The 20,751-nt window shown below is 46.9% G+C and overlaps 1 protein-coding gene across 1 annotated transcript; it reads right to left on the bottom strand.

The window, feature by feature from the left end:
- Positions 1 to 1,171: 1,171 nt before the first annotated feature.
- MAPK1IP1L (mitogen-activated protein kinase 1 interacting protein 1 like) lies at positions 1,172 to 13,823 on the bottom strand. The gene is made up of 4 exons (XM_021534618.2): positions 13,709 to 13,823; positions 5,540 to 5,567; positions 4,302 to 5,015; positions 1,172 to 3,864 (listed from the first exon to the last, which is right to left on the bottom strand). Exons 2-4 carry the CDS (start codon positions 5,561 to 5,563, stop codon positions 3,853 to 3,855), a joined length of 750 nt encoding a protein of 249 aa, XP_021390293.1. The 5' UTR covers positions 5,564 to 5,567; positions 13,709 to 13,823; the 3' UTR covers positions 1,172 to 3,852.
- Positions 13,824 to 20,751: the final 6,928 nt, after the last annotated feature.

Below are 20,751 nucleotides of genomic sequence, written 5' to 3'. Positions count from 1 at the left end.
TCACTTAGAACCACTGAATCCTTTAGCTTGGAGGAGACAGACCTCTGATGCAGGGTTCAAGTCCAACCTTCCCCTCAGCACTGCCAAGGCCACCACTGACCCCTGTCCCCAGGTGCCACATCCTCATGGCTTTTAAATCCCTGCAGGGATGGGGACTCCACCATTTCCCTGGACAGCTGTGCCAGGGCTGGACCATTCTTTCCAGGAGGAAATTTTCTCTAACATTCAATCTAAACCTCCCCCAGTGCATTTTAATTCCCTCTCATCCTGTCCCTTGTTCCCTAGGAGCGGATTCCAGACTGCACCAGGAGTTGTGCAGATCCAGGTTTCCCCCTGAGCCTCCTTTTCTCCAGGCTGAGCCCCTTCCCAGCTCCCTCTCACAGGACTTGGTCCCTCAAAAATATTAAACTGAAGTTTTCTGGGTCTGCAGGGCAGCAATTAACATAATTGGATCTGCATGGCCACATCTCTACTGATGCACTGGGGTTGCAGACAGAATTCATTTGAGAAATCCAGAGGAAGGGACAATCCCACAGCTGAACTGTCAGGATAAAGCACTGCCCACACACTGCACTGTTCTACTAACAGACGTAAGGATTGTTTTTGGACCATGGACCAAAATGAGTTTTTCTCAACCCTAAATGGATAAATAATATTGTTTCTATTACTTCCTGTTCACTGCTGCCATTTCTACCTTCCCTGAAGGGTGCAGGTGTGAACCAAGGCAGCAGCATTGGCCAGCTCAGTGTGAACTGCTCTGCAAGCCAATACATGGAAATGCAGCCACAAGTGATGCCCAAATTTAGTAGTTCACCCTGATGCCAAGCCCTGGAGTTTCTGTTATTCACTTTATCCCATCAAACTCCTGGGAAGTGTGTAAGAACAAGGGTTTGGGGGTCACTTACCACATCCACGTGTGTCAATCTGGCACAGGAATTGTTCAGAGGCAGGGAAAACACACACACAACTCTTCACAGGTAAAAACCAGTCCCATTCCTCCTCTGGAATGAGCCAGATCAGATCTTTTCTCTCCTAATTACCAAGGAATTTGTGAACAGGCAGAACCTGGGGCTGACATGCTACACCAGAGCCATGGTTGCATCCACATTTAATATCCCTTATGTACAGGCTGCAAATACCACAAAAGGAAGAGGAAAAACACTCACAGAAGTCAAGTAATTCTGATTTTATATTCAGGCTTTGCAAATCAAGGATGTCCTATTTTTACTATTCATTCAAGGCAAAAGTCTACACAGGCATGTCAAAAGCAGGAATTGAAAAACAGTGAACACAACAGTCTTGAAAATACGTTTAATGTCTAATCTTATACAAAAGTGACAGCATTTTCAAAAAAATATCAAATCCTGTATTTATAGCTTCTCACTATCATACAGCAATATTTGTTTCATCTAAAGAAAATACAGCAGCAGGTGATAATCTATACTTTAAAGATGTGATTGCTTATATTTCGTATTGTAAACAAATGCAGTATGTCAACCTCAAAGCACAAGTCAAAACGAACTCCTCAGCAATTGAACTCAAAATGATGCATAGAAATGTACAAATTCCATTGCAAAAGCTTCAGGCCAGAAGTTGCTCACACTTGACATAACATGTGATAAAGTTACTACACGGTATATAGTGACACCTTGAGTTTTTACACAATAGATTAACAGGAATACCCTTTTCACTGCTATGCAAAGAACTCTGCTCACAAAAACAAAGGGGTTATGAAACAGTTTTCATGACCTCAAGAAATACGAATATACATTGAAAAACATCCCATATATATTGAATTTTAGCCTAAATGTTCCAGTAATAAATCCTGCCTATTTCAGGAAGAACCTAGAAGTCTAGTTACTTTTACAAAACCCCTTTCCAAAAATCATTACTTGCTACTTTTGCTTTATCCTTTCCTACCTCTTCCCATTCCCTGCAGAGACATATGGCCAGTGCAATTCCAACTGGAGGGCTGCTACTGCATGATCCATTCATTTGGAATAAATGTTTTTTCATTACAATGATTTACAGGCTAAGGCTGCAGGTATCAAAAAAGCACTTAAGCAAATGCAGTCAATGTTGCTTATGTTAATTTTTAATTAGTCTTGCCAAGTCTGCTAGGGGGGCAACTGGGTTTTTTTTTTTTTAAGGTTAGTGAAGACTTGCACTTTTGGGTCTTATTCCAAGGGTTAAGTTGCTGGGGTTTAAGTTGAAGTGTTAAAATATTTTTGTTCAGCTCCAGTATTATCTTCCTAAAATAAAAAATAGACATTCCTTTGCTATCAGCTTTCATGACGTTGGATTAAAGCAGCCACAGATCAGCTGGCTGCTTTCTCCTGCAAAAATACTGTAGGACTTTGCCATAAAGGCTACGACCACCAAGGAGCATCACCACCAGGTCACCCCATGTGCTTTTAGAGCATCATCGCACGCATGCAGGAAGCCACGAAAGTACTGGAAGAGAATTAACTCGTGTTCACAGTTCCATGATACAAAGATTCCCTAATGAGCTACCATGTGAAGCAAAATCTGTTCCTAATTCTACCCACAGAGGCTAAGTCAGGAGATCCCCAGCTGGGGAGGAAACAAACTGTCCGTGGTCCAAGTGTAGGCCATGAAGTACCACCGAGAGACGTGGCTGTGTCTCGGCAAACCCCTCGGATGTGCTTGGCACAGATATGGCAAGAACACGAAAACTTAGGGCAGTGCCCCTGGGGAGAGGCAGCTGCACGGCAGTGCACAGGCTTCCTGACATTCAATTTCTCCCAAATTCCTCCTACTCCGTGAGGTATGCAGACACCCAGCTGGGAGCAGAGGGCTGCTCCCCGGGACAGCAAACGAGAGCCCCTCGTACCCAACAGCGGCAGCGAGGATCTCTGTCGTGACACGGCTGTGCCAAAAACTGCTGGGAAGGGAATGCTCAGGTCGGGTTTTAAGCTCAAGTTCAGTTTCCAGGGACTCTGAAAAAGCCTGCCAGGTTCACACAACCCAGCAGCCAAGTCAAATTTGAAATGACTAGAACCCAGGTCAGAAATAGGGAAGTACCTACGTGGGGATCAGTTTCTCTTTACACAGACCAAGCCAAACTTCCAACCACCACAGAATGAGAACTGGCAACAGGATGTCCTCATTTGCATGCATAAAACTCACATTTTGCTGATTCAAAGTTAACTGCACATCCAGGTTATTTCATTTGCACAGGAATGCCTGTTTGTGAACACCAACAGTGTGCTGACAAGTCACACCAAGGCTTCCAAACGTGGCTCTTCTCTTCTGTAGTCCCAGACCGAGCAATTGGTTTGAGTATGTACAAAATGCTGAGAAAACCTTCGAGTTCACATGCTCTGTCTTGTTAGTTTGAATTACTGTAGCACGTCCAAAAATTAGGTTTCTTGACTAAAATGTTGAAACACTTTCTCTATTGACTTTTTAGAATAACCTGAAAATAGACAAAATATGACTATCCATCCGTTCAATGACCAGCAGGAGTCTGGCAGCGAGACTTAAAGCATTAATGGAAATTTAAGAATTAACATTTTTTAATTCCGTGGGCCTGATTCTTTATAATCCTTACATGGAAACTCCTGTTTTTCCAAGGAATACTTGCCAACATAAGAACCACAGGTGTGTTAGTTGATTTCTTCTCTTTGTATTTCACTTGATTAAACCAAATAATTATGCCAGCATATGAGCAAGGTAAATTGATGTAAACTGCTCCTTCATACCTCAAATGCACATACAAGAGGCAATATTCTTCGTAGCCCCATACATTACTGAAACAAAAACTGTAAAAATCTCTGTAAGTAGTGGATGAAGGTGGAAAACTACAGTATTTTGTTGCCCAGAACGTATTCAGCGGTAAGGCTGCAAGAGACAATAAGTCATGGTCAATACAGGCTTTCCACACAGCAGTTCATTCACAGTTACCAATATTGTTAATTAATCACAAATTCATACTTCTATTTTGGTACTCCCTTCCTATTGCTCTATCAGCAAGTTCTCTCAATGAAAGAGATGAGAATATTTTCTGTTTCAGAATTATTACAATGCTTTCCCCCCTTTTTTGGCTTTCACAGTCTTTCCAAGCAGTGGAAAACCACTGTAACATGAGACAATAACATAATTTAGCCATTCTGGTATATTTAATACTTAATAAGTTGCTGCTATTCCACTGACTCGAGGAATAAAACTTGAGGTGTGCTGAAACTCCCTACGTGCACTAACAGGTTTTACACTACCGAATTTCCCCACTTAAAAGTGAAACACTTTATAATAATTTGAGACCAAAATGAAATACTCACATGGGGACCACCAGGCATTGATGGAGCACCAGCAGGACCAGATGGCACTTGAAAAGGATTAGGGGGCGTAGGATATAGTCCTGGAGCTGGGTATGATCCTGTGGGTGGGGGGAATGGCCCGGGCGGTGACGGTCCCCACGTTCCGGGCGGGACCGTACCCCACGGTACTGTCGGCGCAGCCCCTGGAGTCTGGGTAGGAGCGGAATATGGCCCTGGGGGTGGATATGGCATGCTGGGAGCAGGATACTGCCCTCCCATTGTTGGTCCCCATGCTCCAGAGGGCATGGATCCCCATGGCCCAACAGGAGCAGGAGGTGCAGCTGGCTCTGTTGGACCTCCGTAAGGTCGTGGAAGCTCTGGAAAGGGCATATTTGGTGGAGGATACTGCCCTGGCGGGACAGGACCTGGCACAGTTGGGGGTGGATATGGACCACCAGGAGGAGGGCAGGAGGGTCCAGTAGGAGGAGGAGGAAATGGAGCAGGCGGTCCCGGGGGCATTGAAGGATACATTCCCGTGGGAGGAGGTCCGAAGGGCACGCTGGAAGCCGATGTGTTTGGTGGCAGTCCCGTTGGAGTCATAGGGGGGGCGCTGGGGTTATTCCAAGGGTTGGAAGCCGGCCAGCCCTGCGGAGGCTGCCCGGGCTGCTGGCCAGGCTTGGTGCTGCTCACTTTGGAGGTTTTAGCGGGCGACTGGTCTGGTAAAGCATCTGCCAACTGAAAGACAAAGCGGCGGTGAGAATGGAATGCGCGGGCCGGAATTCCGGAATTCCCGGCTGCAGACATCCCCCCACCGCCTCCCTCTGCCGGAGGGAGGAGAAGAGCTCTGGGGGCTGCACGGAGATGATTACATTCATTTTTGTGCAGCTCCTATCACTAAGGCAGCAGAGGCATTCTGGACAGGCCGCAGTTAAAAAGCCAGAGATAAAAGGCGACCCACCACACGGAACAACAGCGGCACAAACCTGGAAACATTTCCCTAGATTTCCATTACAACTATCGTGATGCCAGGAAAGCACAGCTCCTTTGTTAATGTCACAGGAGAGAACCCACGAGGCACCCGGCAGCTTCCGATGGTTAGTCCAGGGGTTGCTACATCTACCCAAAAGGAAAACGCCACACTGCGACACAGAGGAAAATCTCTCCGCTGGCAGCTCCCCTTTTCCTTCAAAAAACTATGTCAGCTTTTGGAACAATCAACACAACTGGCTGATCTTCAGGAAAGAAAAACTGTTACTTACCGAAAAATCATCAGTTCCAGACATTGTGCTGAAAAGTAAGGTAAGATAAAGTGAAATTTGTTGAAAATAATAAAGGTATTTTTAAGCAAGACTAAATGAGACATGGACATTTGTCTCATTCAGAGCACAGCAGGTGCTAAACCAGCAGCACCTCGTGGTGCCTTGGTTCCAGAGCCTGTGGCCCACACCAGCTCCTGGAGCACGGATCAGGGTGATCAGTGCTCCTGGACACCTGTGCCAGGTGTTGCTTTGGGGATCTCCAGTTAGTGAGATAACGGGAATAAATTTCCTCTTTGTGTTTTAGCCCTGGGTTTACTGCTGTCCCAGCTGCTTCCCTGGGCTCTCAGAGCGACCCCAACCTTTCTCTGGATAAAGTTCCCATGAAAAGGAAAGCTCTATCCTGCACCTGCCTCCTCTCAGACAGGTGTGACATGGGTCACAGGTGTAAATGGGTCACGTTGCAATAGGAAAAAAACATTTTAAGCATTCCTATGGAGCCTGCCCAGACCTGGGATGCCTGGGAAGGATTCCAGGTGTTTTCTAAACTGAGATTGGGAAAAGGTAGAGCAGGATTCTTGTGGGTGAAGTCAATGCCTCTAAACCAAAACATGATTAAATCAGGGAATCATGGAATGGTTTGGGTTGGAAGGGACCTTAAAGATCACCTAGTTACAACACCCTACCATGGGCAGGGACGCCTTCACCTATTCCAGGGTGCTCCAACCCTGTCCAGCCTGGCCTTGGACACTTCCAGGGATCCAGGGGCAGCCACAGCTTCTCTGGCAACCTGTGCCACGGCCTCAGCACCTTCACAATGAAGAAATTTTTCCCAGTATCCCACCCATCCCTGCCCTCTGGCAGTGGGAGCCATTCCCTGTGTCCTGTCCCTCCATCCCTTGTCCCCATCCCTCTCCAGCTCTCCTGGAGCCCCTCCAGGCCCTGCCAGGGGCTCTGAGCTCTCCCTGGAGATGAATATTCCCAGCTCTCCCAGCCTGGCTCCAGCCCTTGGAGCCTCCTCTGGGCTTGTCCCAACAGGTCCACGTCCCTCTGATGTTGGGGACCTCAGAACTGGAATCACACAGATCTTATTGCCAAAAACAAAAGAACTATAGCTTGCTGATGCTTTATCCCTCCAATTATTTCAGAGTAAATAACACCAAGGGCAGAGGGTGCTTTTATTTACATTCACCAATTCCAGTAACTGACTGCAGAGGTGTCACTAACATGTATCCAACTTCCAACCTCTGCACACTTCCAAATAAACAGGCACCAAAAAATACCAGTGAGACATATTATCACATAACCAGAGGTGAAGAACTGTTAAAAAGATTATCAAGAGCAGCCAAAATGTTTTAGGGAGAGTGTAGGAGACAGAAAGGAACATAAGAGGAGGAAAGATGTAAAAGACAAGACAAGTTGGTTCCCACAAAACACAATTCTTGTATTTTCCTTGTGGATGGTGAAGAACTGACTTCTCAGACAGAGAATGGTCTCAGGGATGGAGGTTTGCACAGAAAGCCCAGATCAAACAGGTTTATAAGCTCCCTTAGGTTAATATATGTCCACATTATTTACATTTTACTCCCTTAGGTTAATATATGTCCACATTATTTACATTTTACTCCCTTAGGTTAATATATGTCCACATTGCATTATATTATTAATACAATCTTCTCTGAAGCTGTATTGTAAGTTTGTTACTATCTACACTATCCTGACCTCAGGACAGTTCTGGATCAGGGGCCATTCAGCTCAGCATCTCATTATATCTTAACAGTGAGCAGTAGAGAAGAACAAGAACAGGAATGACATTCACCCCAACACTTCAGTGATTCCAATCTCAGCCAATTCCTAAGCTATAGACAATTTCCATGAAGTAATAACCCTCACATAATTCCTTTTCCACAAACACATCCAGTTTTCTTCACTTAGATGAGGGGATGTCTCATTTGCCCACTTCAAAGTTGTTCCTACAACACCCACTGGCAAGGCACTCCACAGGCTGCTATTTGTTGCACAAAAGCTACCTCCTTTTTTTGTTCTAAACCTGGATTTTACTATTTCACTTGTTGCTCCTACATTCTTGCAGCTGAGGAAATCAGCAAGTCTGTTCTTACCCACCCTGCCCATGCTGATCATTATCCTACAGATTTTTACCTTTTTTTTTTCATCTCTCCTTTCTCCAGGCTGACTCCAGCTCATCCCCCTGACCTTTGTGCAGCAGCTCTTCCCTACCTTTGATTATTTTCCCTGCCTCAATTTGAGGCTTTTCCAAGCCTGTTGTATCTTTTGGGATGAATGACAAGAAAGAACCACAGAGAATTGAAGATGTGGGATAACCATTGATTTATACAGTACCGTAATTATGCTCTGGTTTGTCTTCTATTTCCTTCCTAATACTTCTTCATTTTTCAGCTGCTTTTAGATCCCTCTGGAACTGACACTTCTGTGGCAATATTTCACTCCTCAGTGTCAAGGGTCAGCCCAGCATTTTATATGTGAAATTATATGCACCACTCTACATTTATCTACTCTGAATTACAGTAGATTTATTGCCATTGAATTATTTCTGCCAATTTATTACCTAATCCTTACTTTCCTGAATGGCTTTGTATCAACAAGACAGTGCTCATCTCATTTCCCAAGTTATTTATGACCACATGGAACAACCCAGACCTCTGTGGAAACACAGTGAACTTTTCAAGCTACACCTAATAATTTAAATAACCCTTTTAAAAAATACCTAATAATTTAAATAAACCTTTCAAGAAATACCTAGTAATTTAAATAAACCTGTCAAGAAACACCTAATAAATTAAATAAACCTTTTAAGAAATATATATTTACAAAGTTGATGGAATTCAGTGCCTAATTGCACGAATACAAAGGTTTGTTAAAACTCCTCTATTAATTTATAAAAGCAGTAGTTCTTTGAAGTAAGGACTCTGTCTCAGATCAAGGACTATTTGTTTGAAATTGAGAAACTAAGTGAACTACATCAGGGAAGTGGTTTCTGCTCCTGTTATTAACAGCTCAGCTGTCTGAGACACATCTACTACAAACTCAATTTCTTTTCAAGAAATATATCTTCTGCTAAGAATTCATTCATTTTTGCAATTAACCACACTCAGTAAGTTGACAGGGGATTTTGGGTGGTACTGTAGCTAAATTTACCTCCATGGACAGAGAAGCTATTTTTCATAACCCCAAAAATAAATGAAAACAATAATTATTATACACACAAGTACAAAAAAAAACCTTTTAGATAAGTGCAAAAATAATAACAATCATCATAATCAGGTTATTTAAAAAAAACCCAAAACAGGTCAAGAGAATCCTCATTTCTTTAGGCAGATGGAGAGATGGGATAAGACCAACTGAAAACCAGATCTACACAGACTGAAAATAGTCCACAGAAGAAGTTGGAACATTTGCTGCGAGGGAGAGAAGGAAGAGAAGAAATGAAACTAAAGGAGGACTCAGAAGAAAATCCTGTGATCTGTCACAAAAGTGTCAGAGAGGAGTAAATTCAAGTCAAGCAGTGGGTGAATATGGTTGAAAAAAGCCTGCTTCCCAAATATCCTCAATATTTGTTAGTAGATCATTCCCAAATATTTCTGTGCCATGAAAATGAAGAGAACAATTCTGCTGCATGATATATGAAAAAAAAAAAAAAGAAAAAAGAAAAAAGGAAGAAAATAAAAGTAGTTAAGCATAACTTAAATGAGATTTAGTGGCATTTTTACTTTGGCAAGCAGACAAGAGCAACATTTGTTGGCAACATTTGGGATAACTGAGCCCATGCCAAGCATGTCAAGGATCCTCCTGCAGAAAGGATGCCCTATTTCAGGGATGTTTTTTAAACAGACATTTAATCTGGGTACTGCCACCTTCATTTCATAAAAAAGAAACTGAAATTACCCTTAACATTCAGACAACATATGAACTCATCTGAGCTTAAATCTGGAATCTATATTCCGTTCAGGTTGTTCAACACTACTTCAAGAATTTCAGTAAAAACCTTACAGGAATATCAATTATATTATTACAATTATTGCCCAAGGCATTCACATGCTCACCAATCAGACTCAGAGACAGTGTCAGACAGAAGACCTCCAGTAACTAAATTTTAAAGCCCCTCCAGGTCACACATGGACTCGATATTTTAGAAAAAAAAACAAAAAACAAAACCACAATGAATGGTGGGTTGATGGGATTTTTAGAGTCATTAGAATTAACAAATGGACTCCTGAATTAACCAATTATACCAATGGACTCCTGAATTAACCAATTATCTCTTGAAGCTTTCCTGGTGCACAGGCACTGACATCAGCAGAGAAACCCATTCATGTAACAGACATTAATTCTGCCACATTTAAATTCTACTCTAAATTATCTTCCCTGCAGTTGGGATGAAGAAAGAACAAATGGAAGGAAGGTTCAGGAGTTGAAGTTATTTGACAGGGAGCAGAAAGACAACAGAGCTGGCAGCATTCAGAGTGAAGTCCTGCTTGCATCCACTGTGCTGTAAGATAAGATTCCCTTTGTTTTCTGAAGGCCAACGCCCCTGGAAACATCTCTGGCTTTCCAGAGGCTGCCAGCTCCTGCTCTGCTGGTCAGGGCAGCACCTCTCAGACCAAAGTGAAGCCAGGGATGGAGAGATGATCAATGCCTGCAAAAAAAAAAAAAAAGGCTGCCAGGAGCTGGGTCGCTCTCAGCCTTTATCCTCAAGAGCCATGAGAGGCAGGAAAGACTCTCAGAAATTATATCCTGTAAAACCTACAGGCCAAGGCCTCCTGGATATCCTATCCATGACTGCTCCCAAAAATGACAGGTAGGTGAGATGAGTGAGGCTGCCCTGGGAAGAGAGAAAGGCTGGGGAGCACAATCCCAAGCCAGCTCTGGCAGGAGAGCTCTTCCAAGAGTGTTCCCAGGCAGGGGTGACTCTCAGGGAGGTCTGTGAATCTCCTGTTTCTGGCAGCCTGTGCCTTGTGTGCCGTGCTAAATCCATCCTGCTGAACAGCTTCCATGACAAACCAGCTCCACGCTGGTTTTTCAGCTCTAAACCCCCCTGGATCGCATCCATCTCACTGAAACTATGGGTGTAGCAGCAATTTTCCCCATGCTTTTATCCACCATCAGTCCTTACAGACCCTCATTAGGAAGAGTGATCCAAAGCACTTTTTCTAACCCAAAACTAAGCATCAGCTACTCTCCTATTTTTTTTTTTTTTTTTTGAGTTGTATGACATGATTCCAACACTTGATGTGCCAGATTTAGTTCCTGTCTCCAAGATCATCTTTCAAACACAGAAAAAGGTTTTTCTGGATATGCAACAGGCTGTGCTGCATTTCCACTGGGTGGCACGGCTGCCTCGGCAGAGAGGTTCCTTTGTCACTCTGACATGACTAATTCCTACCAGCATCACCTCATCCACAACAGGATTTCTGCCCACATAAGTGTAACTACCCAACATAGCACCCGGAGAAAATGGAAGAGACACCAAGTCTTTGACGGCTTCTAAATGTTTTCTAAAATATGCAAATTCCTGCAGCTTCAGGCGTTAAATATCAACACTTCAGAGTCGGCCTTTAGAGAATCCCAGAAGCGTTTGGGTTGGAAGGGACATTAAAACTCCCCTTGTTCCACCCCCTGCCATGGCAGGGACACCTTCCTCCACAAGACCAGGTTGGTCCAAGGCCAATCCACTTCCAGGGATGCAGGGACAGCCACAGGTGCTCTGGGCACCCTGTGCCAGGTCCTCACCACCCTCACAGGAGAGAATTCCCAATTCCCAATCTCCCACCCATCCCTGCCCTCTGGCAGTGGGAGCCATTCCCTGTGTCCTGTCCCTCCATCCCTTGTCCCCAGTCCCTCTCCAGCTCTCCTGGAGCCCCTTCAGGCCCTGCAAGGAGCTCTGAGCTCTCCCTGGAGCTTCTCCTCTCCAGGTGAGCACTCCCAGCTCTCCCAGCCTGCCTCCAGCCATTGGAGCATCTCCATGATTTCCTCTGGATTTGCTCCAGCAGCTCCACCTCCTCCTGATTTTGGGGGCCCCAGAGCTGGACACAACACTCCAGTGGGGTCTGAGGAAACTGGAGCAGAGGTGCAGATTTCTCCCATCTCCTGGGATCCAGGGGCCTCCCCACCCCCACAGAGCAGAATTCCTTCCTAATATCCCATCCATCCCTGCCCTCTGGCAGTGGGAAGCCATTCCCCCCTGCCCTGTCACTCCATGCTCTTAAACAGCCCCTCTCCATCTTTCTTGCAGACTTTATTCAGGTCCTGGAAGGCCACAATTAGATCACCCCAAAGCCTTCTCTTCTCCAGGATGAACCATCCCAGCTCTCCCAGCCTTTCCTCAATTATCTTGGTGGCCTCCTCTGGCCCTTTCCCCATCCTTAAAGCCTCCCCAGTGCTCACATACCATAAAATAATTTGGTGTGCCCTGGGTGTTAATCCATGGGGAAAATAAAGTTAATTGACAAACTAAACCAACAGCTAATCATCAGTGGCTAGGAGAAGTTTGGATATTTCTGCCCCTTTCCCTGTTTGTTAAAAATGAAAAAATGACAAAAGTCAGTTTCCAGATTTTCAGGACAGATGCCTTCAAGACTGACAACCAAATGGTGGCATTTGCTATAAACTGTCAACTACCAAAAAGAAAATAATTCTTCAAAATAGAGGACCTGGCAGTTTCCAGGACCTGTAAAACACAAAGCCATAAGGATCTGTGATCTGTGCCAGCTCTTCACCCTCACCAGGCCGTTCAGTTCCACAGCTGGTCCCCAAACCCAGCAGATGCCCAGCTGGGCAGACAGGGAGCACAGGGAGGTGCCCAGTTTGTGTGCCAGCTGTGACACCAAGTCAGGGCACAGCAAAGAGAATCCCCGGCCACTGATCCCTCCTGTCCACAGCACCCAGCCCTGGGAATCCTGGAAAAGATCTGTTGGTCCAGCAGCCTGCAATGATTAAAACTGATCTTTCAGAGTTGCCTCTAAATTATATTGAGAGCTACAGAGCCTCACATCACAGAATCCTAGGGGGGTTTGGGGTGGAAGGGACTGAAAGCTCATCCCATCCCACCTGTGCCATGGCAGGGAGACCTTCCACCATCCCAGGCTGCTCCAGGCCCTGTCCAACCTGGCCTGGAACACTTCCAGGGATTCAGGGGCAGCCTCTGTTCTCGTCTCAAGCATTATCAGCTCAATTATTGTAATTGTTTTGGGTGAAATGAAAACCCTGACTCTTGAGGAGTGACTGTCAAACAGCTTCACTGCAGGTTTGTGGTGTCACCCCCTAAAAAAACACCAAACCCACGAGTCCCACTCCATCCTGACACACAAACCCAGACACCTTCCTGCTCCTCGGCAGAGGCTCTTTCCCAGAAAAAAAAAAAAAAAAACCCACTTTTCAGGCTTTACACCTGGCACCTTTCTTCAACTGGCACTGTTCAAACGCACTTGGATGAACTTAAGCTTCGAGAATATCCCAAATGCTTCCCAGGGCTGGCCTGGGATATTCACCACGAATTTTTCTTTCAGCCCCTGATCCCCACAGCTCCCGGGAAGGGCAGTTTCAGGGTGTGTCATTTTGGTTTCAAAAACACAAAGCAGCCACTTTTGTTCTGACACCACTGGCAATAAGGCTGAGTACCAGATCGCCACCGTTCTCCACGGAAATTCACCTGGAAACAAGTTTTCCATCAGGAACAGAACCTGTCAGGTGCTGGCCCTCCCCTGTGCATCAGCTGCCTTAAAAACACGTTAAAATGTGATAAACCAACTTCTCACCAACTCCGAAAAAGCGCCTTTCCCCAACCCTTCTTTAGGGAGGCTTTAAGTCGAAGTCACTTATATGCAATCCACGCTCATTGATGCGCTCATTAATAAATTACGGCCGCACAGCGCAAAAAGAATAATAAAAAAAAAAATTAAAGAAAAAAACAACAAATATTTAACCCAGCCAAGACAGCGCCGCCACGGAGCCGCCAGGCCCCGCCACCAGCGACCCCCGGTGCTCGGCAGGAGGAACCAGCACCGCCCGCCCCCCCGCAGGCGGGGCGGCACCTCCGGGATGTCTGAGGCCCCGCGGCCGCGGCCCCCCTCCTTCCTCCCGCGCTCCCCGCGGCGGAGCGGGGCCCGTGCCGGCGGCGGGGCCGGGTGCCGGTACCTGTGCGGGGAGAGCCGGAGCAGGCCCGGAGCGACGCGGCGGCCGCAGCTGCACCGCCACAGCGACGGCGCACCGGAAGCGGAACTGCGTCACGGCGGCCGCGCCCCACGCCGCCCCCACCCCCTCGCGCCGCCGCCGCCGCCGCCGCACCGGAGGGGCGCGCGCTCGGCCACGCCCCCTCCGCGGCCGCCGCGTCACCGGCACCGCCCACCGGCGGCGCGGCCACGCCCACCCACCCGTGGCCACGCCCCCACAGGGTCACCGCCCACAAAATCTGCATAATAGGCCACGCCCATCAATGGTGAGGCCACGCCCCTCGCTGATTTAATAACCGCGCGGGCTGAGCGGGGTCACGTGACAGCGAGCGCGGCCCGCCCTTGCCCCCCCGCGGTCACGTGACGCCTCCGCTGAGGGGCGGGCGCGGCTTCTGAGGGGACCTGGTTTGGAGGACGGGAGCTGCTCTAAAACAGCATTTCACCACCGTTTTCACCACTTTAATTTAAAAAATATGTAAACTTGTATCTTAATTTGTCGCCCCCCCCTTCGCTGGTGAATCAAAATCTGCGCCGTGCAGTTCAAGACCTGCAGGATAAACCTGCAGAGCAAAGTACGCCCTTTCTGTCCCTTCAACGAGGGACACAACCATTTTCACCACTTTAATAAAAAAAAATATAAACTTGTGCCTTGATTTGTCGCCCCCCCTCGTCCGTCAATCAAAATCTGCGCCGTGCAGTTCAAGACCTGTAGCAGAGACAAAGCAAAGTTCTTACTATCTGTCCCTTCAACGGGGAAAAAAATAAAAATATTTTCAGTGTAAAAAAAATTATCACTTTAACTAGACAGAAATTAAAATGTTATTTCTATGTGCAAGGTAAATCGCCATTGGTGGTCCCAGAAAAAGCTCCAAAAGCATTGATTTGTTTACATCTACAGCTGCCAGGACAAACACTTCAGCAGAAGCTGCGCAACTCTTAACAGTGTAATTAACAATCATATAAACAGTGTCATTAATAATCATACAAACAGCAGTTTCTGATGGATCTATATGATTGCTGAAAATCCAATTCTGATTTTCTTCTCGCCCAACAGGAACGACTGAAGGCGATCCCGACAGCTCCAAAATTTCCACCACGCTCCCGAGACATCTGTCAGCGTTGTGGCCATGACCACTGGCTGGGATTTCACCTCATCTTACGCAAAATATCACGGAATTTTCACTTTTAAGGTATCCCAAATCATCCAATTTTCACCTTTCAACCCTAAAGCTGCGCCTGAAATCTGCCTTTTCCCTTTGCCCTCTCCCTGTGTGCCCCCGTGTCCGCAGCCCCTGTGGCGGGGCGCAAGCACACGGTGTGGTTCCCTGCCCTGCCCTTCCCAGCTATGGCACTAATCCCGAGCCTTTCCAAGCCCGGAGAATTCCGTTAAACTCAGCAGAAACGCGGGCACGGGCGATGCCCAGCACATGCCGACCCGGCCGCTGGCACCCTTCCCTTGGGAGTGAGCATCTGTTTGTGCTTTTCAAGGTCATTATTCGACCCTTTCTGAAGTAACAGGGAAAATTCAGCGGCAGGAGCAGGAGCGGGGCGCTGGCAGCCCAGAAATCTTCCCAGGATAGTGAGCAGCAGGGAGAGGGGGGGAATTTGCCCCTCTGCTCCAGTTTCCTCAGACCCCACTGGAGTTTTGTGTCCAGCTCTGGGGCCCCCAAAATCAGGAGGAGGTGGAGCTGCTGGAGCAAATCCAGAGGAAATCATGGAGATGCTCCAATGGCTGGAGGCAGGCTGGGAGAGCTGGGAGTGCTCACCTGGAGAGGAGAAGCTCCAGGGAGAGCTCAGAGCTCCTTGCAGGGCCTGAAGGGGCTCCAGGAGAGCTGGAGATTGACTGGGGACAAGGGATGGAGGGACAGGACACAGGGAATGGCTCCCACTGCCAGAGGGCAGGGATGGGTGGGAGATTGGGAAGGAATTCTTGTCTGTGAGGGTGGTGAGGACCTGGCACAGGGTGCCCAGAGAAGCTGTGGCTGCCCCTGGATCCCTGGAAGTGTCCAAGGCCAGGCTGGACAGGGCTTGGAGCAACCTGGGATGGTGGCAGGTGTCCCTGTTCATGTCAGGGGTTGGAACAAGATGGTCTTTAAGGTCCCTTCCAACCCAAACCATTCTGAAATTCTGTGGTAGCTGTAAAAGGCATGAAACTGCAACGTTTTTACTGACTAATTTTCATAAATAATTACCACCAAAACTAAGTGGGCATTTGCTATAGACCCCATTCCATAAGGATGTGACAGCGTGTCCTCTGAATTGAAACAAAAGCCAGGGGAATTTTGGGCTGACTTCACAGCTCTTTCACAATTGCCTTTCCTAGTCCAGCGATCTCTGGGAGTTCCCGTAGGAGCAGCCCTTTCGGTGTGGCCTCCTTGGAAGAAATGAGCAAATAGGAATGAAAGCAATCCTCCTCCCAGCTGTGTTCAGGGCACCTTTGCTTTTCCACGCTTGAAAGGGCAGCGCTGTGGGCAGCTGCTGCCGTGTCCTGGGCTGCCAGTGGTGACAGCAGGAGTCCCCAGAGCTTGACGTTTTTTCCTGAGCAATCTGGTAGTTAGAAACCCTAATTAATGAGCAAACATGCAGCTGACAACAGTGGTGATGTCTCACTTTAAATATCAGTCTGGGACTGCAAAAGCACTTTTAATCAATAATCTCACCAACCTCACCGAGCTGCACAATAGGATCACACAATGTGTAGAAGTAGAAAAGGATGATGAATTTTTGAACTTTTTCTCCCCCACCTTGGGCAAATGCAGCTTTTCAGCTGCATGTGTGTATCTGCTGAAGACTGTAAAATGAATCCCAAAATGGTTTGGGTTGGGAGGGACCTTAAAACTCATCTTGTTCCAAGCCCATGCCATGGGAAGGGACTCCTTCCACTAGACCAGGTTGCTCCAAGCCCTGTTCAGCCTGGCCTGGAACACTGCCAGGAATGAGACAACCACAGCTTCTATGGGCAGCCTGTGCCAGTGTGGAATTTACATTCAATTGATTCATCTTAGTGCCAGGAATAGGTCTTGGGAAAGGCTAACACCGAGCCCTGCCTACATCCTATTGGAAGATGTTTGCACTTTGCACACTAAAATATGTAATGAAAGAAAAGCTGGGGTGAAATGGTGAATTTAAATTATTCAGAAAGGCTGTTTGGTGTAATGATGTGAGGGCAGTTCCTCAGTACAAGCCTGCATTGCAGGGCCTGCACCCTGCCTGTGTGCTACAAGTGTTGGCCTCTCTGTTTTTAGCTCAGCTTCATGTAAATATTTGGGTTGGAAGGAAGCTCTGGTCTAACCTCTGTCTCAAAACAGGAATAGCTGTGAACCTTGTCTGCCTGAGTCCTGAGTGTCTCCAAAGTCGGAGATTGCTCAACCTCTCTGGATGTTGCATCCCTAAAAACAGCCCCTGTGAGTGTTGCCATTATTCCCTGCATCCCTCAGACTTTCCCTTGCTGGAATTGTGGCTTGTCCTCCTGCCATGTACCTCTGCCCACTCAGTACCACCCGCCTGGATGGCTGGAGGCTGCCGTGAGCTCCTTCCTACCCTCAAAAATACAATTTCCACAGCCTTTCTTCATGCTCTGGCCCCCAGCTGTGCCAGTGGCCCCTGCTGAACTCCCTCCGGTTTCAGCATCTCTCTTGTCTTTCAGTGACAAAATTGGGCATAATTGCCTGCCTCAGCCTTTGTTTTGGGGTAAAAGACCAACAGACAATACTTAAATTGTCCGATTCAGTACTTTTCAGGGACAATAGCACAGATCTTGAGTTGTGACAGGCATCGGAGCCAAGGGAACTTTATCACACCCGGAGGGCTGTTCATGCCATGAACAGTAAATTCAAAGGAACAATAACAATATCTTTGTTGTACCTCCCTTTTACATCAGCCAGTCAGGAGGAACAGCACACAGTGGAGGCATCATTTTGCTATCCAACTCAGAAAAAAAAAGGTGTTTTTTTTTAAATCAAGTTTAAAATTCTGGAATGTAATGGCAGCTTTCATTAAGAAAATGCCAGTTTCTTGTTGATGGGCTGGAACAGTGAGATATAAGATATTAATCTTTAGTTCCAGTTTTGATTCTTACAGGGCGATGTCACTCGCTTTTCAATTCATGCCTCAGTGTGCTCTATGAACATCAAGCACTCTGAAGAATTAGCTGAGCCACCCTGAAGCTAGATTTTAAAGCATACCAGATGGTATGTTCAGTGCATGTGGTAAGCTTTTATATGCTTTTCCCCTATGGCCAATCACTGACTGATCATTTATTTCAAAACTCTCATAAAATAAATCACTTTGAAAATGACGCTGTCTCTAGTTAATAAGTGCTCTTCCTCAAAGCAGAGGCTTGTTGCCATGAAGATAAAATCATAAAACTGGTTCAAAGTGCATGGGGACGGCAAATTCACCCTATTGAGGAGAGGAGATAAACTGGATTGAACTGGAAAGGAAACATAGCTGTCTGCTTGTTGTGAAATTATGAGCAGGTGAATAGTCATTAAAGGCACTCCGACAGTCACTTTGGTACTAACACATGAGCTCTCTGTGACAACGAGTGAATTTTTTGGGTACATTTTCTTCCCACAGTGGTGGGTATGTAAAGCTTTGATCATGTGTCAAGTTACTGTATGAGTTTGTTTTCAGCTTTTGGAGTTAGTGATTATGTCTGGCAGCAGAAAACAGCTCTCTTCACTTTTTTTTTTTTTTCTTTTTGTGAATAAGAAGTAGGAAGTTCCTCTGTGGGTGACAGCAATGGAACTCACCCCATCATCTGTCCTCTCAGAGAGGTGCTCGCCTTCTCCTCACCCCCAAATTGAGAACCACAGTTTCCCTGGAGGATTCCAGACCTTTGTCACTACTCTGTCATGCAACCACAGAATCATTTAGGTTGGAAGTGATCTCCAAGATCATTGAGTCCAACCTGTGACTGTCACCACCCTGTCACAACCAGACAAGAGCACTGAGTGCCACATCCAGTCATTCTTTGAACCATTCTTTGAACACCTTGAGGGACAATGACTTCACCACCTCCCTGGGCAGCCCTTTCCAGTGTTTGACCACCCTTTCCATGAAGGAATTCCTTTTGACAGCCAAAACTCTTTCTGATTCTTCCTCCTGATCCCTTCTTGCCCTTCCCCTTTGCTCCACATGCCCGGTCCCAGAGTGTGGCTCCCAGCATGGTGTTGCAATCCTTGCAGCCTCTCAATGAGTTGTGTGACATTTGCTGTCTGGCTGACAGCCATGGCTCCAACAGGCAGATGATAATATAGAATTATGGCCCTTCGTTCTCTGAAGGATCATGTTTTCAAGTGCTCAGTGCTGTGGAGAAAAAGCTGGAAAATTTCTTTATCCAAAACCTTGAAAAGAAGATAAAAGGACCCCTTATTTTATTTCACTCTGATGTTGCAATTGTAAAAAAAACTCTTTGTTTTTTAGAGAGGGAAGAGGAGGAGTCAAGGAATGACTGGCTGTGGAAGCTTTGCCCTGGCAGTGAGGGCAGAGTTGATTTTCCCCGTGGCCCAGATGCTCTGACAGATATAAACACACAGGCACATTCACACATTCCTGGGGGAGAGATTTTAGAATAGTCACAGTGGGACAGCCCAGAGGTCCAGCTGGCCTCCTGACTGTGGGCAACACCAGGTCCACAGGAAAAGGAGAAAGACAAGGAGTGTGGAGGGATCCTCCCCTTGCCAAGCCTCCAGGCCCAGGTAGAAAGGGACCTGGGGGTGCTGGTTGTCGACAGCCGGTTGGATATGAGCCAGCAGTGTGCCTTGGTGGCCAAGAAGGCCAGTGGCATCCTGGCCTGCATTAGGAATTGTGTGACCAGCAGGAGCAGGGAGGTCATTCTTCCCCTATACTCGGCGCTGGTGAGACCACATCTTGTGTGCTGTGTCCAGTTCTGGGCCCCTCAGTTTGGGAAGGACGTTGAGATGCTTGAACACACCCAGAGGAGGCAACAAGGCTGGTGAGGGGCTGGGAACACAAGGAATGTTTGAGGGAGTTGGGGTTGTTTAGCCTGGAGAAGAGGAGGCTCAGAGGTGGCCTCATTGCTCTCTACAGCTCCTGAAGGGAGGTTGCAGACAGGTGGTGGTGGATCTTTTCCACCAGGCAGCAACTGGCAGAACAAGAGGGCACAATCTCAGGCTATGTCAGGGAAGGTTTAGGTTGGATATTAGGAAAAAAAAATTCACTGAAAGAAGAATAAAATACTGGAATTGCCTTCCTAGGGAAGTGGTGGAATCACCATCTCTGGATATGTTTAAAAAAAGACTGGACTTGGCACTTGGTGCTACAGTCTAGTTGTGGTGTTAGGGCATAGGTTGGACTTGATGATCTTAGAGGTCTCTTCCAACCTCGTTTTTCTGTGATTCTGTGATTCTGTGGTGATTGGCACTCTGGGGTGACATCTGCAGCAGCAGCCGTGGGAGATCCACCCAAGGCAAGTCTGTGGGGCAGTGTCATTTGTGCCATGGGATGGCTGCTGGTGATCCCTGCTGTCCCGTGAGCAGCTCCCAGCAGGAAGGATGTGCCTGGATTGATAAAATATCAATCACTCTATTTTTCATCGCTTCCCCGTGACACCAATTGTGGCTGTATCATTGTGCCACGTTTTTATCTTGCTGTGTTGGGCTCTGCTCACTGGGAGAGGCTTCTGTGCTTGGGCACTTTTCTCTGCAAACCTCTGAGGGCCTTGGAGGTCTCTGGTTTAGCACAGCCACTGCCACAAGCCCTGGGGACATAGCTTAGTGGTGAGTATGGCAGCAGTGGGGTAATAGTTGGACTCGATGATCTTAGAGGTCTTTTCCAACCTGAACAATCCCAGGATTTTGTACATGACATGAAATGCTCGATACCAAGTTGTTCTCTCTGGTTCAGATGTGTATTGATGGTGTGGCCATGCCGGCAAGGTCAATGATCCACTGATGGCTGCCAAAGAACACATTTACAGGCAAATGGCTTGTAGTAATGCAGGGAATGAGGCACGGAAGGATCGTTTGAGCTCGTAAAAGATCT

Source organism: Lonchura striata, chromosome 6, assembly GCF_046129695.1.
Source record: "Lonchura striata isolate bLonStr1 chromosome 6, bLonStr1.mat, whole genome shotgun sequence".
NCBI lineage: Eukaryota > Metazoa > Chordata > Aves > Passeriformes > Estrildidae > Lonchura > Lonchura striata.
Note: the sequence above shows the minus strand (reverse complement) of the source record. Positions and strands in the feature narration are given on the sequence as shown.